Source organism: Ornithodoros turicata, unplaced genomic scaffold (genome assembly GCF_037126465.1).
Source record: "Ornithodoros turicata isolate Travis unplaced genomic scaffold, ASM3712646v1 Chromosome86, whole genome shotgun sequence".
NCBI lineage: Eukaryota > Metazoa > Arthropoda > Arachnida > Ixodida > Argasidae > Ornithodoros > Ornithodoros turicata.
The window spans coordinates 433,978-461,632 of NW_026999394.1; the positions used below are offsets into that span (position 1 = coordinate 433,978).

At 45.8% G+C, this 27,655-nt stretch overlaps 1 protein-coding gene across 4 annotated transcripts; it reads left to right on the forward strand.

The window, feature by feature from the left end:
• Positions 1–12: 12 nt before the first annotated feature.
• Positions 13–21,646, forward strand: LOC135374611 (uncharacterized). 4 transcript variants are annotated; one of them, XR_010417027.1, is made up of 5 exons: positions 13–117; positions 1,706–1,830; positions 1,969–2,064; positions 13,396–13,617; positions 14,004–15,613. XR_010417027.1 is itself a non-coding variant. In XM_064607560.1 (5 exons), the coding sequence occupies exons 4-5, from the start codon at positions 13,551–13,553 to the stop codon at positions 21,490–21,492; spliced, it is 5,940 nt and encodes a 1,979-aa protein (XP_064463630.1). In that variant the 5' UTR covers positions 13–117; positions 1,706–1,830; positions 1,969–2,064; positions 13,396–13,550; the 3' UTR covers positions 21,493–21,646. The 4 variants fall into 4 exon arrangements, 3 of the variants coding, with proteins under 3 accessions (XP_064463630.1, XP_064463631.1, XP_064463632.1); XM_064607560.1 differs by lacking the exon at positions 14,004–15,613 and adding an exon at positions 15,620–21,646; XM_064607561.1 differs by lacking the exon at positions 14,004–15,613 and adding an exon at positions 15,620–21,646 and having other exon boundaries at positions 1,972–2,064.
• Positions 21,647–27,655: the final 6,009 nt, after the last annotated feature.

A 27,655-nucleotide genomic window follows, 5' to 3' on the forward strand; every position in this document is an offset into this window, starting at 1 on the left:
AACGCCTTATCTGCCTTCCACATAAGCTGGTTTCCCATATGCGTCGCTTCAGACTCCGCCAGGTGATCGATGGATCTCCATCTCTTCAACTGAACATCACTGGAAGTCCAGTGTAAGGTGAGATCCCCAATGCGAATATTTTTCACTATTATTTATGCTGCGTTGTAGCGTTTGAATGTGTTGTTGCGATTATTTTTTACTGTTCTCACTGTGTTTGTAAATTGTTTTTTATGAACTGTATAGCGTATTTCTAGAAGCGGGATTTTCTTGTGTCTAGCTTTGCTGACCCACTAACTCCCATGCGGATCATTATGTATTAAACTGAGTCGTCATAGTAAATAACCTACGCTGCGTCCGGAAAATGTTACTTAAGTTCCCTAGAGATCACCGAAGCGTGCCCTTGTTTCTCCTTGGATTAATATAAAGCGTCACTCTCACCGATGGTCGCTCAGAATTCCCACCTATTTGTGCCGTCTGCCTTTTCTTTTTCTTTTTTCGGGGTGTGTGTTACGGTTAATTCGAATGTTCGTCATTGATGCTAGTATCCCTAAATATCTGCGTAGTTCGCCCATCATTGCCCTCTTATCGTCTCACGCGATATGTAGCATCCGCAGTGGGGAACAATCTCACTTGCCATCCCTTCTCGTGTCTGGTGGTGTCTTTCTGAACAATTGCTGTCGGCTTTTTCTCATTGTTCGTTAAATAAAGTGTAAGTTTAATGATGTCCTCGCTAGGAAAGGTCACCTTGGGTGGTCCGCAGGCAGAAAAACAACTGATAAGAACCCATGAAGGCATCACGTGAAGTACCCTCTAGAACCTTATCTCTTTCTTAGTCACCGTGGAGCGACTGTGTGGATGTGTTGCTCACATAGGGGATAAGATATCCTAATATATAATCATTTTCTCTTCTAGCATATTATAATACACATTTTTATATTTGTGCAGTTTGTCAAGTGTGTGATATTAAAATTCTAACGGTCATTCGTGAAAACGTAATGTCCACGTGAAGGATGCGTCTACCAACAAGATGGCTATTAAGGAGGAATTAAAGCTCAAGAATATTACAGACATGGGAGGGGGGCATTTAAAAGATTAGGGACAGTTTATGAGATCTTTTACAGTTGATGAGCATGACCTTATGAAAGTCTTTTGTTGCCAGAATACTTAGCGCAGTTGTTATCTTTTATATATCTTTATTTGAATTTCGTGTGAGCGCCGCGAAGACACTGTGACTATTAGCGGCGTACAGACGTGAAGAAATGGAGAGAGGACAGTAGGAAGGAGTTGGGGACAGGAGAGGTAATGTTCGTCCTGGGCCGACTTCAGGGGGAACTGTGGGGGACATTGATCTGAGTCTTCGAAAAACCCAGGGAGGACCTCAGACAGCACAGCCGGTGACAGGATTCGAACCCGTGTCACCTCCCAGTCTCGGCGTGGCGAAGCGATCATCCTAACCACTATGCTAGTTTTGGTATTATCCCTTATCTTAAAGGGAACCTCGACCGTCCACCAATCATCGTTTCGTAGCATGCTTTCTACCACATACATCTTGGAACGCCAAGGGAAGTATGTAACTACAAAGCATGGAGATGGCCTGATATGAAATTTGAGACAACACGCTTTCTTCCACGCTTGTGACGTCACGTGTCATCTCTAACGATGGCAGATCATCAGGGCGGTTTGTAAGTCACGTGGCACGTTACAGGAGGGACATTGGTCTGACCTTGGAAAACCCATGACGACGAACCAGGAAACCATCAGTGCAGGGTCCAAAGACTGACACGTGATCCGCGGGGTACTTGGACAAACATCACGTGATGTCCAACAAAGGTATGTGAGACTCTAATACTACTAAAAGCTCCGTGGTGGCGATGTTGCAGGTAGCCACATAGCATAGTTGGTCCCTGTGACCTTGGTCACGCTCGCATTCCCTCGACATTTATTTCTTTATTTTTTACTTTGGCGTAGAAGGTATTCGTTGAGTCATTCGACGACACTCTCTCATCCAACCAAGGGCACCCAAGGGAACTGCGATGCTTGTACACTTCTATAACATCGAATAAGGTAAGTTCTGTCATTCAGAATGTTATTTCGTCTTCTGATCTGTTCAAAATGGGAGTCTTACGCCTCCCTGCCAAGATAGAGAACAAAATCAATGTCTGCTGACGTCACAGGTTCCTTCGTAAAGCGATACAGTAGTCGACCTTGATACAGAACCTATAATCGGAACAATGGGACGACGCTGAAGTAATCAATGTAAAGATAGACTGAATTTAAAAATGGATCTCATAAATCTAACTTTGAAAGTAAACTTTCCAAAGTCGATGGTCTGTATCTACGACGTGTCAATAAACTCGCAGAAAATAAAGTTGAAAAGACAAATTTATTTTACTGATAAACCAGTCCCGAATAATGCGTCCTGGAGTAGCAAGTCTCGACTGCTTTGGGACTAGCATCTACATTTTTGCCTTCACCATTCGATCAATCAGTCAATCGTTCCTTATTCCTTCTTTATACGTCCGCATCTGCAAAGTATCGATTTCATTCCTCCTGAATCCCCCTTCGGACACTCCTGGGTTGCCAGACCAAACAACGGAATAAGTCACGTGTCTTCAGGACCTATACATATTATGACGCAGATGCAGACTAGCTGTTGGAGTAACCTCAGCTTGAGCAAGCCTCCGCGATGGGCGACACAGCCATGTCGTGTTTGTTTTTCTTTGTCGCCCATCGCTCAGGTTTCCTCAGCCTGTAGTATTGGGAACTCTACTGTACTTATGACATTGAAATCCATGTATCCACACTGTGTTCTCTCAGTGTTGCTTCTACGTGTGAAGTATCATGAAGTTGATTTCTATGTTTTGAGAAGTGCACCGTCATAGTTTGCGCGATCTGCCACACGTCTGACAACATTGATCCACCAAGTTCGCACAAGGTTGACACTATTTTAGCATTTTTTTTAACCACCCGCAATAGTTCGCTCCTGTCGATAGAGCTCTCGTGTCCTGGCTCCACTTCACACGAAACTTTATCTTCAAGTCATGGGACCTTGTTTGTGTTCCGTTTTTAACTAGGTCACAAAATATCGTATATGATACGTCGATCATAAAATGAGGAATATAACGTGGAACTTTCATAAAAATACTGTGGCACTCTAGTACACCACTGTAGAACTCGTACACACCAATAGGTTAGGCGCGTGACGACAAAACGCGCTCCACCAAAATATGAGGCCGGGGAACTTGTACCTATACTATTATTGTACTTTTTTTACTTTACTTTTTTGTAATTTTTTTCGCCTGGAAGATATTTTTGCGTTTGCGAACAAAGCTGCTTTGAGGAGTGATTCGCGAGAACTTAAATTTGCGGCACAGGTTTTCCGGAGTGTTTTGCTCTTGCATATCGTGCCGCGTTCAATACTCGGGCATATTTCGGCCCGTACAGGTCACGATAAAAGTTTACGGAACACGCGAGCTGTGTACTTTCACCTCTGCACTACACCCTAGTGGAAAGCGGGAACAGGCGAAATGAGGCCAGTTCACTGCCTCACAGAGGTGGACGACTGCTCTCTTAGCGACACACTGCGGTAGTTTTGGTATGAATACTCTTGTATGTGCCCGCGAAGTGAGTTGGATTGCAATCAATCAATCATCAATGTCAGCGTCAATTGTTTATCAGCTGGTCACCACTGACCCAAATAGCACAGTTTACTGAAAGTGGAGTGGTAGGTGGAAGGCCTTGAACAGATTCGTGAAACTAAAGAACACTGATAAGACACATATCTGCCACCCCCTATTGCACTCGGCTTTCAGTTTATTGTGCTGCTTTCTGAGTTGGATAATAAAGGAACTGTTTACAATATATCTTTCTTTCTCTTGTCTACATATCACATCTTTCCAATAAAAGCAATACACCGTAAAGTGTTGCCACCACGATTCATCCTTGTTATGACGGTGATAGAGGCGAGCTCCCGGTCTTAACAATGACATGCTATTGGCGACCACAACAGTTAAATCCAACACACTTTGCGGGCACCATAACGAAACTACCGCTGTGTGTCGCTAAGAGCGGAGTCGTCCACCCCCTCTGAGGCAGTGAACAGGCCCGACTTGGCCAGCTTCCCTTCTTGCCGCTAGGGTGTCGTACCGATGAGAAAATACACAGCTCGTGTCTGGACCTTTACTAAGACATCTGTTGTTCACGGGGATGGCGGCGTTCTGGGTAAATCCCTTTATTGTCCTCACATGGGAGAAAATGCCCTGTACAATGGCCTTTTTGGGGACCCTGCAGGAGGCCATAGTACTGCAGGTCAGCCAGTTCTCATTCACTATCACCGTGGAAGTAAGGAACTAAAGAGAGGGCTATAAGTACGGAGGGGGCCGTAGGACTCCTCTAGCGGTTGCTCCTGGCAATACCACGCCCATCTAGTTGCCCAGTCACGTGATCCCCACATGTTTCGGTGTTACGGCGGTCTGCACGGAGGCTTGGAAGTTTAGCAAACCTCACCTTCGGCAATCCTCTTATCTTCAAGGAGTCCATTTGCACAATACTTTGAAGGCTTGGGATGTTTCAACATTTGTTGCGTGATAAATCACGGCAAAAGTTCGGAAAAACAGAAGAGAACCCAAGCAATGTCACGATGACGTGCGATCCATTGCTTCCACACAGAGCTTGTCTATTTTGTGTTTCAACGGGTATGATAAATTCTAACTCCGAATATGTCATGAAAGCGTAATCAAGTTATTCTGCCGCGGCTCATCTCTGTATTCAGGTAAGATACGCCGCGGGCATGGAGGAAGCCATGTTTTATGACGTATTGCAGTGACGTTTATGGGTCACGTGTATGGGCAGCTAACCACAATGCCATGCATGTGTCATAGCACGCCCGCTTGCATTGGGAGAGGCGCTTAGGGCATCTCCTTAGTTTCTTTCCTCCATGATTATCACTCTGGGCACTGAACAGTTTGGTTGAGATGTCGTACTATCATACAAGTTGGCTTTGAGAAGGCGGGGAAAGGCATGTTGCGGCTTCGTGGTACACGCCTCGTGCACAGACTAAAGGTGGCGCTTTGCGCAGCCACGTAGCGGTGGGAAAGCCAACTTTTTGTGTGAGTCGTCCGATATGAAAAACAATCAAAAGTGTATGTGGGGGGCGTCATGAACATCGAAATTGTGTGAATCGGTTGTGTAACTTTGTGGATATCAATCGCTTCAAACTCCGAACGACTAGTTTCGGTCCTCAGTGGTCATAAGACTATAAGGCATGCAGAAGCAGGCATGTCAGCGTCATTACAATTCTTTGAGCTTTTCTTTGTGAGCACCGCACTTGCTTGTGTTTTCTTTTATGCTTTTTACAGCAACCTTGCAAAGGTTGCACATACAGCACAAGGATGCAGAATTTCTTTAGCTGAGTCAGAAAAAGCGAAAAGGTCCAAGCTAATTGGAAATTCGGTTCTGAATGAAGAACATACATCACATCACTCAACGCAACACGAACGATATACGGTCTGATCACGGCAAGCAATGAGGATCATTGGCATAAAAGAAGACAGATAGAATCCACGGAGTAGCTTATTTTGTGACACGAACTTTTGACGGCCGACATTAATCTTCTTCTCATGTTCACTTCGTGTGGATTTGGCGGGAAACTCTAGAACCTTGTACCCCGTGGGGCGTTCTCGGGTCCCGAAAAAAATGGTCCCTGGTTGTGTGGGCGGAAATAATGATCCAAGGGGGTTCCGTGTACACAAAAATAGAGCAGTCACTCTGGAAACTCCATGAAACTGATCCTAGCCGACCAAATGCTATCATTCGCCCTCCTGATTTGTTAAAATTGGGGGACACAGGTTTCTTAATTAACATCGATGTTTATGAAGAATAAAAGCCGCACGTCATTCAATGGCGAAAATAAAAGCGATTACATTCCCGTGCAGATATTATAATCTATTAACATATGAAAACAGGTCTATGCCTCCTTTTTCAACAAATGGGGAGAGCGAATGCTAAAACTCGGTCAGCTGTGACGTGTTTTATCAGTTATCCGCAATCACACCCTTGTATTTTTGGGTGCGCAGGAGCCTGGGGGACCCATTTTTCTGCCCATACAACCAGGGACCTTTTGTCCCACATACCCGGCATTATCATACGTTTTTGTACACCCAAGGACGCACCAGATTGTGCGCTACGGCATTACCTTTCGCAGTTATCAATTCAGGTGCGGCGTCAGCGATGCAAGGTGACCACTGAAAGCGTACCAATAGCAATCGAAACCCGAGCGGACTCACACAACTATATGGCTGCCGCCAGGATTTTCCGTGGCGCGGCGGACGCTTTGCACGAAGCTGATGGTGGAATATACGTGTACAGTGCAATGTTTGTAGGGGTAACAAAAGCGTGATCAATTTTCATTTCTTTACATCTCGCATGGTGGGAGAAGCCATTCTTCTGCGGCTTGCTTCAACTTTCTATGCTGCATGGAGTAGAAAGGGTCAAGGTAGTCACGGTACAGCATAGAACGCCGCACGATTTTTGCCCTAATATGGTCAAAGTTATCCGCGGGAACTTAAATTCGCGATTGTGGAGAAATGCGCGAAAAACGCGGAAAATAAAAAAAAGCACTCGTACAGTATTCCCGTAGGCATTTAGTCTCTGCACATTTACGTGACTGTTTTCCCCATATCTTAATGTGCGAGTCAAATTCGGTTCCCTTCATTTTCATGTGGGTCAGGAAGAATGCCATGATGTCACATACTCGTGGTGGCTAAATGTGTGTCATTTTGGAACGCACCTCTTAGGCGCCCGCACCAGCGTTGAGAAGCACCGGCGTTTTAGAAGCTGGTTTAGAGTCAGACGTAGTCTTCGCCCGTCGCAGCCATAACTCCGTGCCTACAGGAACCTATCGCTACGCCACTCTTCCTCATCTTAATCCTACCGGGGTCATAATCTAACGAAAAAGCCATCAAAGGTTTTCTCACTTCGTAAAGGGAAAGCGGTCATACCAGGCAACTCTACACGCGTGCTGGAATCCGACGGAAAACAATCCGTTTTCCCATTGTGTTTGCTTGTACTGCTGTAATAGGGTTGGGACCCCCAATGTGCACATTCAGTTGAAGAAGAAAGTCGCGCGTCTATAGATCATTGGTAGTGTATTCTATAGACCAGTTTCCGCGGGTGACGTCACAAGGCCGGTGTGGGCAAAACAAATTAGCAGAGAGTCCAGGACAATTAGAATGGGCGACGCCATAATGGAAAATGCCATGGAGGAATGAAACACAAGGAGCGGCCCTTCCGACAGTTTTCCATCGGGACGAGCGTAGCAGGCTTCGCATTGTATTCTGGGATACTCCTGTCTACCACGTGACCCTCGAGACAGCATGGCGCCAGCAGAGCAGACGACGCGAGCTGTAGTTGTGTCACAGCTTATATGGCAGTATTGAACGCGTGCCTGCGCTTTATTTCTGTGTGTTCGAATGTTTACTGTTCTATTAGAAGACCAGTCACAGTGTGCAGAACGCAAAAGGATTCCGTGGGACTGGAAACATCACGTGTTGCAACGGTTACTTCCAACGAATGTACGTCCCTTGATTAGGTGGAAAAGAATGCCGTTCCATTAATCAGATTTGTACAACAACAGAAGATATGAAATGAATCTGCGGCACAGCTTGAGGTCCCAAATGAACAATTCAAGATGACTCCAACGCACAAGGCCGACTAAAAGTAAAACAACTGACCGTGTACTTACGAACAACACGTAGCCGTAACACATTACCATAGGTCGTTTCTACGATGGTGCTCACGTTTTCACAATAAATTACTTTCAAAAAGCAAAATCATACGGAGAGCAGCGCGGGAAACAAAGCATCGCAAAACCGAAATTTTAGAGGGGATCACGTGGTGGACAGGAAGCAATGGGCGATGTTGACTCGAGCGACCGCTAGAGGGTGGCTACGCTAGCCTGGCGCGGAGAGCCGCTCCTTGTGTTTCCTGTCTGCATGAGAAACGCGAGCCCACCAGAGCCCACGCCGTGCACAGCTCGGTGGCCGGCGCCAGACGTAAAGCATTGCTCTGCTCCCCCGACGGCTCTGACGCATCGCGTTTCACCGAATGCCGTCGAACTATGAACTCACCGGCGGTGGCTGATGATTCGTGTCGTTACGCTCCACTCCGTCTCACTCTAAAGGCGCTGTCACACTGGACCGACATGACACTGACACTGACATGGCGCCGACGGAAGACAGACGTTGTCACCATACTTTGTATTGCAAAGCACAGCTGTGACACTGCGCCGACCGACAGCGACAGACTCAATTCAACAAAATGTCGCTTCTGTATGATACATTTGGATGACAAAATCGGAAGACAGACAATGTCTGACGATGTCAATGGTTTGATCGTTGCTCGAAGTATACCGCCGACAACAGACACATACTGCACGAAAAGGTTTTTTTTTTCCTTTTTTTTCAGGCATAGATTGTGGCTTGGCCTATTCACGAATGGTATTAAATGGTAGAAGTATTTGCATTTACTTAACAACAGCAACTATTTTAAAAGCTTCCGTTAGCCTAAGTACGGGACATGCAGGTCACCCGATCACTGAGTAATCCAGTCACACACTCGTATCGGTAGCATAATTTATTACAAACACTCTACTAGTTATGCTGGAACATGAAGTATTGTAACAAACTCAGCTTGGAGGACAAGCTGGCTGGTTGAAGGAGAACAGTAAGACGGGAGAAATTGAACTTGCGGTTGTGGAGTCCGATTGTCCAGAAGTTTAACCTAGGAGTCCCCCGTCGGGTGGGGTATCGAAGCGTACATAGAAGAATTATGAGGTCACCACTCGGAGCACCGTTTACGAATCCCAAAACGGAATAGGGGTCCATGAACGTAAACAACACACATGTCAGCGCACACAATCCCACTTCACCTGACGCAATCGCCAAGGGCCGAATACGCCACGGAAAGCGCATTGCAAAGCCTTCCAAGGCGAACTGAAGCAGGGGAGACATAGCGTCAAGGAATGAGATACACCTGCGTCTGTGTTGGTCTCGTATGTTCGTGATAATGACTACCAAGTGTAAACAACGAGAATTCGCCGTACTTTTCCCAAAAGGCTTATTCGGGACGCCATGTTGAAAGAAGGGACTTGTCGGTTGTCGCTGTCATTCAGTGTGCCAAGCTTGTTTGTCAGGAGGGTCCGTCGGTAGCGGCATTCGGCGACGGCCGACATACGGATGTCTGTGTCGACCGTCTTTTGTATGTGCAGTGTGACTGGTTCGAGGACACGACGCCTTTGGATGTCAGTCGACAGTTTCTGTAGATTGTCGGCCCAGTGTGACACCGCCTTAAGCCACCCTTAACGAACAGAGCGAACGAGGAGGGAAGCAAAGGATGAAAGTATGGGAGGAGGAAAGCAGAGAGGAACGTACGGCGATAGTGCGGAGAGCGCGAGGAGGAAAGTGAAGGAGGAGGGTGCTAGGAGAGGAGTCGAAGGAGCTGTTTAACTTTGTGCCCTTTAAACGTTTTCTTCCCCAGAACATTGTAAGGCCAGTGTACAAAAGTAGTGTAGGATACGCCATTACCGCCTACGAATTGTTTTGACCTGTTCAGGGGATGTGGACTACTCGCAGTGCAGAGTGACTTCAAATATATTTCCACTCACGCACTCGGTTGGGTCGCAAAAGACTGGTCTTCCTACAAGCGAGCAACAGAAATGTACACCTTCAGGATTGCAGCGGGTCCGTCTACAACAGAAGTTGTGACGGTACTGATGCGTGTTGAACGGAAGAAACGGGGTACGTGTTCATTAGAGAAGCGATTTAACAAAATTCACGTATGTTAACGGGGAAGTCTCGTAAAAAAAAAAAAAAAAGTCTACGACAGCATACTAGGGTACCTGCTCGAAAGCCCTGCGTGACAATTGGGCGAACACCTGCAGAATGACCGCAGAGTTGCCAACCAGACGGCCTCACCCTTTCTGAACTTCCTCCAACCCTCCTACCACAGAGCCCACTTAAAGGCATGGCCTCTTCGGTTCCAGTCGATGCCGATACTGTAGTATTATGTTACGTATTATGTAATGGACTGTGGTATCGAAAATACCCCGCGCGAGAAAGTGGCGCAGCTTGACTCTTATTCGATGGAATATATGGGAACAGCAGAGGCCGTACGTTGATGGTATGCCGGAATTCCAAGTCTGGGCGAGCGAGCAAACGTCACTGGCTAAGAACCAATAGAGTCGCGGCATTGAGAAAAAGAATGCCACAACAGTGCAGATGCATCGCAGAGGTTTGGGGCGTAGCAGATCAGGCCGGATACCTCATACGAGACACCTCGTATCATACTAAACAATTGAAGACTTTTTGCATGCAACCGGGCTTATGGACATCCTACGACACGGTGAATGTGTGATGTGTCCTGTGTGTGCCCCCGGCGATTCCGCCACTTTACTCTCACTTGGGCGCAGCTCTTGAACTTTTGACATACATGTTGAACTCCATTATCATCTCTGTTCGTCTCTGGACCACGACCTACTTAATAAGAGAACGACCAGTTCACTTGACCCCCCTTCCAGCGCCGGCTTTTTTTGTTTCACATGTTTGCCGCAGGAGCATTGGTGGCGCTGCCGACATTCCCTACTTCAATGGGGGTTGTAGTGCTTATGCGGTAGCTTTCTACGGACTTCTTCGCATCCGCGTCAGATATTTGTGCCTTCTTTTTTTTTTTTTTGCCAAACATATCGTAATCTTTACGCACCAAACCGCCACGAAGACCTCAGTTCTCATGAGCATAGTTTATTCCGTAGTGCCTTTTTGCAAGGCAAGATGCTTCCTCGCGTGAAAAGCGAAAAGTGTGCTGTCATCCATCTGAGATATTTCTCCAAAACCTTGCAATTCAGCTGCGGTCACTTTTACTTTGCCCCTTAACATATTACTAACATTTCTTCCTTTTCTTTTTGAGCATGTAGAAGAGATTTTCTACAACAATTCACTTTGGAGATACCGAGTGTGTACATACAGACGCACTTGTTCAGTGCGTGATGGCACCAACTTTAAATTAATCTTAAATATAAATAACGGCATACAGGAGCGTATCGCCACAGGAAGAGCAGCAGGAACTGCTCTTAACCTATGGCCCTTTTTTACCAACAGTGGTTAACTTTGGACTAAGATCCAGCGTTGCGTGATCTGATGAATATTCCAGTGACAGTAACTTCCTTTAGTGTAGCATAGTTAAGCGTTAAATTCAAGTTAAGACACCGTTGTTCTCGGTTCAAATGCTAATTGGTGATGGTGAAACCGGGACTTAGTCTATCACTGAAGGACTGGAACCGAAGCGGATATCGGTTTGGTTACGGTTCAGTGTCAGAACTCTGAAAGCGGTTACAGGTAGGAGGCTCGCCGTTTTAATGCTTGTGGTTACCGGTAACCAAGCAGTTGAACCGGTACTTTTTCGGTTTTCTGTAGGATGTATCTGCTGGCTGCGTGGATGTCGCAGAAGCACGTTCAACGCCACTAATCAGAGTTGTAAAGAAATATATATCGCATCCCAAGCTGATCGTGTTCACGCGTGAGCATATTCTTATGAACCGGTGACCGAAATCACATAATTCGGTTCAGGTTGCGGCTTTGGTTAGTTGCGAATGGTGGATTGCAGATGTGGATATGGAAGAAATTTGGGTTCCAAGTCGTCTTCGGTTTCGCCCCGGTTTCAGTCCCTGCGCGCACTTCCACGTGCCAGAGCATGATTGTCTCCACTGCTGGATCGCCAATGAGTTGATTGGTTTTTTACAGCGATATGGGGGTGGGGGTGGTGAAAGGTTTCACTGTTATCTGCCTCACAGATGTGGGCAACGTCACGACTAAAGCCCTGGAGGAAAACGCGTCCTGGGGCAACTTCAAGGGAATTGTGCGGAGATATGTCTAAAAGTGTCTGATGAAAACCCACGAAAAAATCCACACTGCACATACAGCTCCGGGACTCGAACCCGGGTACCTCCCAAGTTCTCCCAGGTATGGGGGAACTTGCTTTTCAAGGACGGCGTGGTATCAAATGAAGTACCTTGTACTGTGTACCAATATGTCATCGCACGAGAAAACAAAATAAACGGCGTCCATGTAAAGTATACCCCGACAAAACGAGCACAGGAGTCGATGTTGTACACTACAAATCAATATGGACGTCGAAAAGATGTACACGAGTCAATACGAACACCATCTCGTCACATGTCCCAATGCGGAGTCCCCCTGTTTTAGGGAATGTGGGCAGCGCGCCAAGCGGGCGTTTCACCTGGGAGAGGAGGAAATTGCGAGGAGGTTCCGCGGACAGCCGCTCCATAGGGATTTGGGAAAGTGACCTGGTCGCTCTCTTATTAAGTAGGTCGTGCTCTGGACATCACCCTTTTGTGTTGTCATCATCTCATCATCGGTTTGAACTTGCTGTATTAAGTGTACTGGGGTAGCCAGTTTGACTTCGTCGAAACTCACATCCCCATTTTATTCTTTATTCACATCACACCACATCACATACTAAACCAAGACTAGCATAACATGTACCATGACAACTCATGCCAAGCGACAACTCATGCCAGGACTGCATGAGGACTGGTATAAGTTGTCACGAAATTAGCGGCCTTGGTGTTATCTGGCTTTTAGTAGTCCTGGCATCAACTGAGGAAGGGAGTTGCCTCAGGACAGAAGCCGCCGATATTTCGAACAGAGACTGTTCTTCTGGGCACCGTCCTCATCATTGGCATGGTATTTAAAGGGTTAGGTGTGACGTGTTTAAAGGTTTATGCGGTTTGTGGGTTAACAGCCCAGAGGGTCCGTACCTACGCACGTAAGGGAACGTACGGGCAGTTGACCCACAAATACCATGCCAATGATGTGGACGGTGCCAGAAGAAGAACAGTCTGTATGAAATATCGGCGGCTTCTGTCCTGAGGCAACTCCCATCCTACATCTCTACCGGTTCGCTGGATTTCTACCCATCTATGGTATCAACTGAGCATGGTATGAGTGCTAATGCTATGAGCTGGGTAAGAAGCAAGATGACGCCGGAGCAGCGGAGGCTCCGAGGCATGACGTCTTTAAAGCGCTTTAAAATCTCTTTATTTAATATCGAAGCTCTTTTCGTACAAAAAAAAGAAAAAAAAAAGGTCATGTGGATTGTCGACCGATATCGAGCACGGAGGATCCGCTTTCACCGATGAGTTTCTGAACACGAACGTCCTTTTAAAAGAGCACTGAATTTCCCTTTTTTAATTCATCATGCAAGGCACCAACAAATCCTCAGGTCATTTCCCTGCTTTGGAAAGAAAAAATCACTTACGTCGCCAGACTTAAGTGCAGTCTATACGGTGTTTTGTAAGACATTTTTCTGTTTCTCTGCTTCCAGATACATTGCTCGAACTCTGCTACATGAGCTGCCCTGGACTTTGTCGTGTTTCCTTCCCCATTATCTAAGAGCCTGAGTATATGTGATAGCACACAGAGGGACGACACCAATACACGAGGACACAGTCTGTGTGTCAAGGCTCAGACTCTTACACAATGGAGCTTCTCCACCTCCTTGACTGCATATGCGCCATCTTGTCGTGTTTCTTTGCCCTGTGGTGCGGTACGTATTTTTTTTTTTATTTAGCCCAGACTCCAGAAAACGTTACCCAACCCTCTCTCACGCTCCCACGCGGTCTATCCATGACTTCGTTACCCCCACCTAGCGTACCTGTGACAAAGACAATTCCTTTTCTGTTTGCGTCCTATTCTGTCCGTTTGTCTTGTATGTCTCAGACCCTACCCAAGTGTGAGGCAACACAAGCAGACGAACAAACACTACTAACTGGAACGGACATACTCGAAAACTTTTGTTGCTACACTTGTACGAGGGGCGTTCAAGTCAAACCGGGACTTTTCATTTTTAGCAAAAGTAAAATGAACTTACAGGCGAGAAATTAGTTTTATTTTTCCACGTAATCTCCAACTGCACTAATGCACTTGTCCCAGCGTTTCACGAGGGCTTGGATGCCAGCAGCATAGAAATCCTTACGGGCGCGTAGCAGCCATGGTCGGACCGCATTCTTGACCTCGTCGTCGCAGCTGGGCCCCCAAGGAACGCCTTCAGTGGCCCGAAGAGATGGAAATCGCTGGGGGCGAGGCCTGGACTGTAAGGGCGACGTGGCAGCTACTCCCAGCCAAGTTACAGTAAGGTGCGTGTCGTGAGATGTGCGGTATGCGGGCGGGCATTGTCCTGTAGGAGGAGGACTCCTTTGGTGATGAGGCCCGGCCGCTTTTGCTTCAGCGGCTTATGCACACCCCTGAGAACCTGGCAGTTATATGCACTATTGATCGCACTATATGCACTGCTGATATCGAGACATGTTATACACCGGTCCTTGAGAATCAGGCGCTCCGCAAGTTGGATGTTCTCAGGAACTCTGACACTGGGCAGGGAGACCAGGGAGAGACTGGGCAGGGAGGGCAGGACGACCCCGGCCGCCCCAGCCGGGGTCGTCCTGCACTGACGTACGGCCGTCTCGGAACCGTTGGAACCACGCAAACGCTTTGTTGCGGCTAAGTGTATCGTGGCCATACTGAGCCTGAAGTCTTCTGTGAATTTCAGATGACTTTACGCCTTCATTCACGAGAAACTTCATGGCAATTCGCTGTTCGATGTGCGCGCTCACCTCGTTGTCGGCCATCTTGTCCAGCACGTGTCTTTTGTTTTGCACAAACTTTGGACCACCACGTGGTGAACGCGGAGGCCTGTCGCGTGTGAAAATGACCGAAAAGAAGTAGCGCGAGTCATTTGTACACCCAGGAGACAGAAAGTCTCGGTTTGACTTGAACACCCCTCGTATTCTGCCCTAGCATTGTTCTGAATTCATTAATCATTTGTACTGATCTTTTATCACAATATTATTGTTGCTTCACAATGCCTTTCAATCTTTGATCGTCCATATTGGATTCCTCGTGCAGCTCCAATGCTCCTATTTTTTCATTAAGAAATTCACGTTACATACATGGCATTCCCTATCCACGAGACGTCCATGTGTATTTTTTCTCTTTATTCTGGTTCCGTGTGTTTTCCTTGCAAGTGTACTAATGCTTCATTGCTTGTTTGAATCTAGTCTTGTGTACTCGCATTTGTCTACTTCTTCTGTGTCTACTTTTTGTCTACCTCAGTTTACTTGCAAGGATATGATACGGTCGACGGCTATAAGGAAGCCGAACACTTCCATCCCAGTGTCTTCTGATATGTGCCGGATGAAACAAACCTGATCCCGTGAAATGACCGTCGTGGTCTCCAGAGTGAAATCAGGAAACAAGCAGAGGTATCGATAAACACTGAAATCTAAAAGGCGCTAGACAACAACCTAAAACACAGCGGCGACGACACATCATTGCTGCTTTTATTATACAACATGATCCCAGAGCAAAAAACGAGTCCATGTAGCCACTGTTGCTTCGAGGCGCAAACACGGAAAAACGAGGGTCGCGGTCCAAACAAATTACCGCACTTGACCTGTTTCTTGCATTTCATAGTCATGATTTAGTTGTTGTTATTGTTTGCATTTCAATTAGTGTTGCTTACGTTCCTAAATACCTCGTTAAAATTACAGGAATTTATCTCTTCATCTCCAAAGGCATGCCTTCGACGTCTGAATTTGATCTCGACTTGGAAAGGTCGCCACAGTGGGAAGACCTCAGGAAGAAAATGCACGAAGCCATTGCGGCGGAAGACGAGGCTCGTGTTCTAAAGTGCCTGGATGCTGCACCTGCTTTGAAACTTTGGCTGGATCCTGTGAAAGAAAAATCAGCTCGTTACAGAGCTGTTAAAAAGAAAGCCATCCGTATACATGGCCTCTTAGTCTCGCGTGGATGTGGACTCAAGAACGACAAAGAAGCATCGTATTATCAATATCTGACAGGCGTCCATCGAGCTGAAATTCGACGGCAACGATACTACACCAAAGAATGCAAAGAATCCTACATCTATTACTTGAAAAGCAAATCAAGGAGCCACGTCAGATGTGATGACCTCGAGGGGCGATTGGAGAAGATGTTCAGGGAACTTTCAACCGACCAATTAAACGAGAAAATATTGAAAGTTGTTGCCACAGCACCGCATCTGGATATACTATTCGACTACAACAGTGAAAACGTTCATGGGATCACGGGGTGCAGCGGCAGCCGCGTTCTCGGACTTACTGATTACGAAAAGCAAAGAATTTCTATCGGAGGCGGAGCAACGGAAGCCAAAGTCCGGGGCACGTTTATTCACGAATCATGTCATTTGGCACTTCATCTGGTGTATAAAAATGATGGCAAGCCATATTTCCGCGAAGATACAGAAATGGAACGGCGATACAGAGCCATTCTGGATGACATAAAAAAACGAAGAGAAAACGATGTGGATGTCTTGATCCGACAAGCTTTGATGAAAAATAAAGAACAAGAAGCGATTGTTCGCATCCCACACATACTAACTGAATATGGCAGCGATCATGGAAATAGGGTTCTCGAAAAGGAGGTACCGGAACTACGAAAGTTTTTCGAGGATACTGTCATACCGGACATGCAAAAATACATTCAAAATGGAATCCCGTCGATAGATGCGACAATGATAGAAAAGGTAAACGAGAGACTCAACAAAGCTTTCAACATTGGCAAACTCAACGTCAATTTCGAGAACCAACCGAAGAACAGTGCCTGGGAAAACGAGTTGCTTCACGTAGTTACGGGCCCAGAACTGAGGCTTCTCGAAATAATGGTTCACAACGCTGTGCAATCTACGGGACTTCCGTACATGTTTTTCGATGCAAAACAGCTAGACTCCACACTGAAGGATGTGTTACTAGACTACAAATATGCGTTTGTTCTTGTAACGGTCCAACAAAACAAGAACGTCCAAAAGATGATTCAGCTTTTCAGTGAAGTATCCTGTGTCACTGGATCAAAAGTCATCTTGCTCGTGGAAGACAGCGACAAAGACTACTTGATGGAACGAGTACAAGCAGATACATTCTTTATGGAGAGGCACGAAGTTCACAGAATCGACGAAGCAACCTTTGCGCATGTCACGAATAGCTGCAAAGAAGGGATTTTCGAAAATTCCCGCGTAAAACTTCAGGGCCAAGACGTTTCTAAGTTCTCGGACGCCACAAATATTGATACCTTCTTACGTTGCGTTGACACTGCAGTTTTCCTAAAGCTATGTGAGTCGGGGAACATTGACCTGGGACCTCCTCTTCATGAACTAGAAGAACGTGTTGAGAACTATTACGTGAAAAGAGAGTGTAGAAGAGCCGTGGAAATTAACTTGAAAGAATGCAATCTAGGCGACGACAGTGAGGCTTTCGCACTTCTGGGCTGTCCACACAATCAGGTCGCAACACTTCTACCTCCCGGTTGTGAGGCAAAGGCCAAGAAGGATTTAAAGAATTTCGAGAAATTCGTACTCGTCCACGAGCCATGTGACTACGAAGCTCTCCTGGAAGATGGTCATTTCCGAAACAAAGTAGTGCACCTGCTAAAGTTCGACGAACCTCATAAGAGACTCTTGTGGACCAAATCAAATGGTCGTCTCAGCCACCTTCCAATGACGGGAAGTGAGAGTTACACCGAGGACGCGTTGTTGAAACTGAACGAGAAGGTTGTGTTGTCGAACGTAGAGGAGAAGGTTGTCATTGTGTCTGGTGCACCAGGTATGGGAAAGAGTACTCTAGCAAAGCGCTTGTGCACAGAAGTAAAAAATCGAGATACGAAGCGGTGGGTGATGTACGTCGACCTTCCTCAGAGAATGGCATCTGTTAAAACAGCGTCGCCGAGTCAAGCGGATATGTGCAGATATCTAGCGGATCTATGCCAAGTACAAAAAGATGGTCTGGAGTTCGCTTTGTTCGAGAAAAGTTTGAACGACGGAAGCCCTTTCGAGATTGTCGTCATCTTGGATGCCTTCGATGAAGTGAACGAGGAATGCCGCAAGTGCGTCTCGGAGCTTACATCGTTTCTATCTGAAAAGAAAGCTTGCAAGATATATATGTTTACTCGCACTGTATTTAAGTCCCATGCACAAGATGCTTTCCACACAGTGTCATATGAACTCCTTCCTTTTTCAGACGAAAATCAGGTGGAGTTCATTAGAAAATATGAGGGAACAGCTCATTCAACCAATGAAAATAATGGAGCCTCCGAGCTGTTCCAGCGACTGCACACGAACTTGAAGGAGACAAACAAGACAGTCCTAGAAACCCCTCTCCTGCTTCGTATGATCTTTGAAATGAAGAATGGGGAAATTGCAGAGTCTGACGATTACTCTTCGTTACTTAAACGTGCAAACATATCAGCCGATAAGAATAAGAACTTATATATTGTACACGTGTACAAGTTGTTTGTGTGGTACAAGCACCTTGTATTCAGAATTGAAAAAAGAAAAGAAAATCTCCGCCTACACGCCGTACAAGAGGAGAATGACTCCGCAGCGCTTCAGTTTTACGAAAACCATAAACTCCTCGCTATGAAGTGTATATTCCCTCAGGAAACCTTGAAATACTTATTGAACAAAGACGAATTAGAGAATATAGAGCCCGAAGGACGTTTAATGAAGGACGCAGCTAATAATTGTCTCAAAGAAGGATTTCTGAATGGTCTGAACAACGGAATTCCAGAGTTCGTTCATAAGACATTCGCTGAATTCTTTGCAGCCGATTACTTACTGAAGAAAGCGAAAGTAACAGAAAATTTAGACCTGAGGGATGTCATTGTCAATCTGTACCGTGAAGAAGAATACAGCGGTGTAATGATGTTGTTCGACGCACTGGCATCGGAGTCCTTTCCCCTTCACTCTGCTGTGATGAACAATAACGCTTCATATTTTGAGCAGCTCGATATCCAAAGAGATGATATGCTGAAAGTCGATGAGCTCGAAAGGACGCCAGTGCACTTAGGAGCCCTGCATTCTGATCAAGCAACATTGAAGAAGCTTCCGATGGATGATGAGCTAATCACGAAGGATTTGTTTCAACTGTCACCGTTTGGATACGCAGAGCTGCGGTCTCCATGGCACGCAAAATACGCTGGAGAATGGATGCAATGGTTGCGGACTCAGACTTCGGCTGCGGGAGACAGACTCAACGTGTTATGCGCTCGATGCAGTGAGGAAGCAGTGAAACGTTCTACCGAAAATCTACGCACATGTGAAACCTTGGAGCAGAAGAGACATTCTCTTGAACGAGCAATATTCACGGCTGTGATACACGACCTACAAGGTGTTTTAGACGTGTATCTGAGCTATGTGTCCCCGAGAGAGAGTACAGTAGATCTAGACAGAGACACCATGGACCAATTAAAATCACGCAAGGAACGAAGCTCGAGATGTTCTGCAGGGTCTTCGGTAATTGGAAACCTTGACAGTATTACAGACAGTAGGAATAGAACTTTCCCGTTTTACGCAAAGACCGAGGCTGTTTATAAAATGCTCCTTCCTTACTGCGATATGGGAATTCTTGACAACGATGGAAACACAATGTTGCACGTTAGCGCGGAAGAAGGAAATCTGGAGACAACAAAGTTTTACATTTACCTCGCACATTTATCCGCTAACAATAGAAATAGAAAATTTCAAACTCCTTTGCACTTGACAGAAGATGCAGAGATTGTGACGCTACTTCTTCCTCTTTATCCCTCAGTGAATGTTCTCGATTATAAGCAACAAACTCCTATGGATAGATGTGCAAAGAGAGATGATTTGGAGGCCATGAAGTTGTTACTCCTTCGCACTCGGACATATGACGAACATCACATCAGGCTGAACACAACGCTTCATGAGGCTTCTGCCTCTCTTTCCCTTAAAGCTGTGACGTTTCTTGTACCTCACACAAGTGCGCACGTGCTTAACCGCAATGGAGAAACGTGCTTAGACGTTGCTAGGACAAGTTGGAAATATCTGTCGAGTTCGGAGTCCAACGTTGTCAGGTGTCTCATCCCACACTTGCTCGTAAACTCACCTGAAACTTTCGGCTCATCACCGTTGTACGTCTGGGCGGAACGTGGTGGAACGAAAGTGATGGAAACTCTATGGCCTTATTTGCGACACAGTGACCCTAGGCATGCACAGAGGATCAGCAGAAGCTCGGTGGATGTGCGGGTGAACGAGGATTTCCAACAAGAAATTTCGTGTCTGAAACTTCTCTTCCTCCATTTAGATGTCATCGCTGGTGATCCTGATAGCCGCAAACTGCTACATGATATGGCCAAGGACAAGCTACGTAAGATAAAAGAAGAAAATATCATTAATTACATGAAGCTGTTACTGCCGCATTTAAATCTCAGTGAGCAGGATTATGTAGAACGTGGAGTAAAAAATGAGGACATCGTTACCTTACATCGGGGATGGTCGCACGTGAATAACACCGATGATCTCCACATTGACGATGTCAACGCGGAAATGATCGACGACGATGGCAATATCAAGTTGCTAATAGAAGCAGAGGAAGGAAATGTGGAAGCTGTTAAGATCCACCTCTCCCATTCATCCGTGTGCTTTACAGATGAAGAAGAGAACACTGCATTGCACTTGAGCGCGTCGAACGGACACACAAATGTGGTGAAGCTTCTCATTCCTCTTTATACATCAGTGGAAGTGATCAATGTGGATCGAGAGACACCCATGCATGTGTGCGCCTTTGAAGGACACCTGGACGTTGTAAAGTTATTATTACTCCGCTCTAGAATGAGTTCCCGTGACGAGGATGGAAGGACACCTCTTCACTTCGCCTGTAAAAGTGGTGCCGTTGATATCGTGAACTTCCTTCTTCCCCACTCATTCCCTAATATGCGCGACATGTTCGGTTCCACGTGCTGCGCTTTTTCCGCTGGAAGAAGCAAAATGAATGTTCTGAGATGCCTCATCCCACACTCTCTTATGGACTGTCCTAATTGGATAGGCTATTCACCAACGCGAACCTGTGCAAGTCGTTATATGAGAGAAGAGCTGGTGACATTATTGCCATATTGTTGTGATTATGACGCTGCGAGTTTATTGACGCCTCCCCTGTTGTCATTTTATAAGGACGGTATCAGTATGATAAGTACGCCTTGTCTGAAACTTATGCTTCTCCACTCAAATGTCAGGGTAGTAGACTACTGTTTCCTTGAAACACTCCACGACGTTGAAAACTCTTACGACGAAGACTCTGATACAGAGAGTGATCTATCCCGGAGTCTAGAAGAGACTTGCAGTGAAGACTCTGATGCAGAAAGTGATCTATCCTCGAGTCTAGAAGAGACTTCCGTTGAAGACTCTGATGCAGAGAGTGATCTATCCTCGAGTCTAGAAGAGACCAAGAGATCACTACTCCTGAATTATATTTCTTTCCTGCTTCCTTATACAAATGTTTCTGCTAAGGATGGTGAAGGCAAGGAACTGTTAGAAGCCCTCCAAAGCAGACAGGATCCCGAATTGGTTAGCTTCCTCCAGAAATGGCTCGCATGAGTGACTTTCATTCATGATGCAGACAATTGTTGGCAACGGTTGTGGTTAAGCACTAAGTGGCACCGAGTGGCTTTTAATATCAGTATACTGAGTCCTTGCCTTCATCCGATAAAGCACAAATATTAGCCAGAGTAAAAAATGAAACAAAAAATCACTTTTGTGTTTGTCGTGGCTTTCGCGTTCTTTCTGCTTGTTGTTCCCTTTGTTACAAAGTACGGTTCTGTAGTAGGTTCATAAGGTGATCCGAAAATGTGTAAGCAAATGTCCTTATTCCTAATGTGCTAGTTATATGGTTAGCTACGTTATACCACACTATTAGAATACGGATGCATATGATTCTGTTTATATAGTGCATCTGACATTTAGTGGAGATAACTGTAATACAGCGATGGAGCACCACATTCTTGAAAAAAAGTTCGTCAGTTTTATATCTTTTAGGGTGGTAATGGCTTGTCACCAATGCTAGTCGAAAGATGTGTGAAGTTTAACCTATCTAGCAGGGTGGTATAGGCTTCAATACTGGAGATATATGGGTGCTAAGTTTACCGCCCTTGGTGTGAAATGTACCGTATCTGCACGCGTATTAGCCGCGGCTTATGCGCGATTTTTTTTTCGCGGACGCTCTGCGGCTTATCCGCGGGTGCGGCTTATCTGATGGCTATTTTTCCCTGGTATTTTCCCTATACCCCGGATTAAACGAAAGGGCCGACAGTGCCTCATGTTTTTCGGAGCAGGACCGCCCTGCCAGTGCACGAACAATACCGAACAGGGGCGGGTTCACATTCGAGTGGACTGACCTTCCGAATACATTCCCCCACGCAGCTTTAACAAAAGGGGTGACAGTGATTAATGTCTCCTGGAACACCACTAACTCGTCAATCCACGAAAAACACGCAACAAGGGCACAATCCGATCTTAGTAGAACACTAGAACTGACCTCCTTTGTTATACATTATGCAGACACCATAATGTGGACCACAGGGTTTATGGCCTTCCCGACGGTCTCCTTTGTCGGCAGACCCACAGGAAGGGTTCAATACACCTGACATCGGGATAAAACGCGGTCAGCTAAGCGTCAGTTCTCATTTGACCAGAGCAGCAGCATTCGTGGACACAGGCACGGCAATTAGAGATGAGGCATGGCTCCAACGCGGAGGCACAGCTACGACAGCTACGTCGAAGGGCGTTGAGCGTCTCTATTGATTTTGTTTGTGCATCACTGGTTTAGCGCACAAAGAAGTCGCGTCGTATTACCCGCGCCTTATCTGCGAGTGCGGCTTATCTGCAAAAACATTTTCAAAATGTATCTAAAAACGAGTCCTGCGGCTTATCTGCGGGGCGGCTAATACGCGTGAAAATACGGTATATACCCAAATGTCAAATGTACATTAAATAAAGTGTTTTTCGCACATTGGAGAGGGCTTAATTCAAATTATTTTGGAACTATCGCTCACTTCGCTGCAGAGTTGTGTAAAGTAACTATTGTCGAGCGAAACACATCTGCTAGACACTCGTACTTTTATTACGACCGAATAAAGGTACGGGTTCCAAATTTCTTTGCCAGTTATGATTACAGATTACAGTGTAGTTACAGATTAGGGAACATATTACTTTGACGTAATCAAGCTTTGTGTAAAGGAACTACGACTGACTCAAAAATGCCAGTCACAAATTGGATTTGTGTACGTGTGATTAAATGATTACATGCAGGTAAGCAAACAGAAGGGAAGAAAATCCAGTAAACAAATATGAAGGGAAGTGTCCCAGAAGGAGCGTCGCCCATATTTCGAACAGAGACTCTTCTTCTTCTGGGCCGTTCTTCTGTTCACCATCATGAGCGAGATGCAGGATTAGCGGCTGGCACACACTGCAGGACATGTCCTTGGGCCTCATAGCAGACAAGGACACGTGTTTCGAGGGGACGCAAGTTATAGTTATGGCCAGCTTGTGCAAGCTTGGGATGTGTGCTTTAGTAGTTGTTACAGGTACTTTTGCGGATTGGAACTACCCGGGCAGCACACAATATTGGTTCAATATTGGCACTGTCCGGCTTCATTGGGCCTAAGGAGGGCCAATCAAGCCAATGAAGAGCAATAAGTGGTGTTATTTGGCTCAACCGCAAATACACAGAAATGAACGAATAAGGCGCGTCATGTTAGAAAATGACCAGCATGTCATTGTTATTGAGGTTTGAAGCGATGTCGCCCATAAAATTACTTTCTCGAATTGCTTAGTTAACGATGACGCTTCGCTGGCGTTACATTGGTCTACAATCAAAACAAACTGTCAATATAGCCAGTTTTCAACCACTGCCTGTAATTTAAGATTCCCAAAACACGTTATGCGAAGAGAAAAACCTGAATACTATTGCTCAAATTTAACTTGCGTTCCTGCGAAGTATTCTGGCAACAACTATTTCTTACTTTTTTTGGTCGATATGTTCTCAGTGATGGATACTTCTGCAGGACTACTCGAATCCCAGACCGAGCGAGATCCTACTATCTCACCACCGCGTGCCACCCTTGGCAGTGTTTCAGTATCTACAAAGATAAATATAAGAAAAAAAGCCGAAAGAAAAATAATGCATTGTACCGTGATGCCTTCCCGTTGTCGTGCTGCCATTCAAACCAATTAAAACTAGACCGGAGTGGCAGTTACTATAACAACAGAGCATTCGTATTCTTCATTGGCTCGCCACGGGCTTGCAACATTGGACCAATATTGGCAGTTTCATTGGCGTATTACCAGACCTTTGTTACTGGTTCAACATTACTTATATTGGCTGCTAATCTTGGACCGATATGTGACCAATGATGGTGTGCTGTTTGTAGAGTTACCAAACTAGATCTCCGTAGGCATGTTGTGCTTGCACCACATCACGTAAAACTGCTTTCATACCGTGCATTCGTGCTGCCCAAACTCGAATACGCATCGGCCATATGGGATCCCCATCAAGAGTACTTTCATTCGAGGATTAGAGTCAGTTCAAAATGTGCTTCATTACATTTAACTATTCCAGAGACGCAACTGCTTCACCTATAAAGAAAAACCTCGACGTTGATCTTCTCTCGTCAAGACGGTTGATAGCCAGGCTGTGTCTCTTCCATAAGATGTATCACAACACAAACACTCACGATCGTGTCCTAGTCCCTGCTAACTAGATTTCTAAAGGCGATAAAACTCCAGTGCAGGGGACACAGACAGACAAAACAGACGACGCAAGTTCTATCGCTTTTTAACTACATTTCATCTCGTCGCAGCTCGACATCCATATGATTAAGCTTCCTTGTTGTAATATCACTTCCTTTCTAAAATAATTCTTTCGTAAAACAACTACCGATTGCAATCTTCAGCCTGAACATGTTGCTTGTACACTCGACACTGCTAGTCAATAACAACAGCAACGTAGATGTTCTGTGCGCGAACTATCGTTACAGACAGGGTGTCGAACTGAACCCGAACCGAAAACCGTACCCGAACCGAAATTTTCATGACACTGTTGAACTCGAACCAGAGCAGAACCCTAAAAAATATTAGCGGTAACCGCGGTTCGCAACGAAACGGGTCGGACATAAAAGTAGTCAGCATAAGAGTTTCTCTCAATCCCCGAACCAAGACACATTGGTATCATCATCAGGCGTCCTCCATATAATGGATTTCGGAAACTTTCACCTACCAGTCGAACGAGGACGTATTGGCGGCGAGCGCGACCTACAGGGGGCGCTCTAAAAGTCACGTGGTCCGCCGGTAGTGTGGAAACAACAGGATGCGTGTCTGCGATAGTGACCGCGTTTGGTCGTGTTTATACGGTATTGCGCTTTTTTTAATTGCAAATCGTCATCAGTTACACTTGGAATGAACTTCCAGAACTAGCCGAAACGTGAAAAGTTCATAATATTATGATTATCTTCATAATCGAGCCACGAAACGGAAAGCCAGAAAGATTGGTACACTATGAGGCATGTTCGGAGCATTTCGCCGAAACGTACGTCGGAATGCAATAAAAGGGTAAGGTACCACTTGGGTGGACAGAAAACTGCAACAATATCGTGCTCTTGGTTTCCCGTCCCGTTGTCGTTGTGAGCGCCGCGGCTAGCGCCCTGCGCACACGCTGCGGCGTCTACTCTTCAGAGACGAGGCACCACATGGACGAATGAAACAGGAATGGAGTAGGCCAGTTATGTATCTCTATAGGACGAAGTAAGCGCCCAACATTTCCCTTTACACGTGAGCAGTAAATATTAAACAACTCAGACACAGGAGAAGCGGAGAAGGAGCGTACACAGAAAGGAGTCTGTCTCATTGGTCGTGGTTTGAAAAGTAAATGCAGTTTTGCTTGTTGATAGTGCAACTGTGTCGTGACACATTGCTTTTGTGATGTGGATTAACCAGTACACTGCTGTGAGCTCGGACACAGTAAGACTGGCAGGCTTATTTTCGACATGCTTCAATACGGTTTCAGATCGATTCACGCTGCAAATGCAGTGTGCAAGCAAGTACCGTCGTTTATGTATAACGCTGTCTGATTAGGCTTCCTTTAAGTGTATCTTGCTGGCACTGTGCGTGTGAAAAAAGAGATTTTGGGAAGAGAAAGTAGCAGGACTACACCGCTTCATCTCCGTGGACACTATTTGCAATAACCGTTCATCCATTTCTCCTGTCTCGCGCTAAAGGGAGCACTTGACCGCTAAAAAAGTCAATGCAAACAACAGCAGTAAGTTATTAGCCACGCATTTCCTGATGAAAGCAATTTTATGGAACTTAAAAAAATTGAAGCTTTGAACCGGTTCGCGAGTCAGTTGGGTTTTTGGCGTGGCCGAACCGGAACGAAATCAAAGCAACCCGAATCCGAACCGAACCCGTATTTTTAGCGGTTCGCCCCCCGGTTACAAGTATGTCAAACTGCTGAAATTATATACAACCTATAGGTACACTTCGTATGTACACCTATCCGGTGAAATTCGACAGAATTTTTTTTGATTATTTATACTATTTACATAATCCGAATCCCTCGTCAGAAAACGAGGTTCCTCAGAGCAACGCGCCCATACTTCACACAAATGTACCGATTAGACCAATGACGCGGGGATTCCTGCTCCCCTAGCGAAAAGAGAGACGATGCTCAAGGAAGTCACGGAACAAACACATAACAAGAGCAAGTCGTGCATGCATTGCTCGAATGCATTCTCGATTCTGAGCTACAGCCCGACATTGAACAAACGATTTTCCGAGAAACGCGATTGACAAATCGAGGGTTGACTCTATGCACTTGTATTGTATTTATGTAAAAAATCTCTTCCCGTTGAGGCTCGAAGAAATGCAGTGGGAGAGCCGGGACGGCTACTTAGTCACTCAAGGCTTAACAGGCACGAGAAACGAAAAAAAGAAAAATCTGCATTGAATGTATATTGCGTAATTGTACGGTAATTGAAAACCCATGGGATAGCGACACCAACAAATACATTCTGCGTGGATCTAGCGCAATGTTTTTATTAAACGCGTTTTGGCGGCTGTTGGCGCATGGTGGCGCTGCAGTAGTCGTCTGGCGCGCTATCGCCTGTCGTTATCTCCAACGGCGTACGTAGTCGACGGAGTAGATTTCTTTTCCTTCTTCAGCTGAACACGACTGTCGTAATTGTTATACTGAATCCTAATCAGACCACCGGAGCAGTGAAGTTTCACAGGGTGTGACACAGGTACTCGTGACAGGGTGTGAACTGTTGACGTCACAACGAGTGCCGAGCGTGTGGATCTTCAACGGTGACCCCTTGCATAGGAGCTGAGAACCCCTGATTCACAAAACCCTGAACATTCCAAAAGGGATCCTCAATGCAGGGGGGTGATCGGACTTAGCCGAAGAAGGGTTACCATAAGGGAGCCACCATCCGCTTGCCATGGAAGGCGTTGCCTTCCGTTGGTTGCTTCATTTCGCTAAACTTGACTTCTTTTCTTCCTAAGTTCGCTGCAGGCTATCTCAAATTCGGCATACTATCTGCGCATCTCAAACAAATTTGTTCAACAAGTAAATAACGAAAGAAAGGTTATAAATAAAAATATATAAATAAATGGATGGCCAATGGATATTTTCCACTACATCGCTTGCCTCGTGTCCTGTCGTTGGTACGTGACTTTATCATTACAGAAACTCGACAGACCGAAGCAA

Coding starts and splice junctions, on each gene's coding strand:
- LOC135374611 (XM_064607560.1), top strand. CDS start 13,551: ATGGAGCTTCTCCACCTCCTTGACTGCATATGCGCCATCTTGTCGTGT. Junction 13,618..15,619: donor TTTCTTTGCCCTGTGGTGCG/GTACGTATTTTT, acceptor TTAAAATTACAG/GAATTTATCTCTTCATCTCC.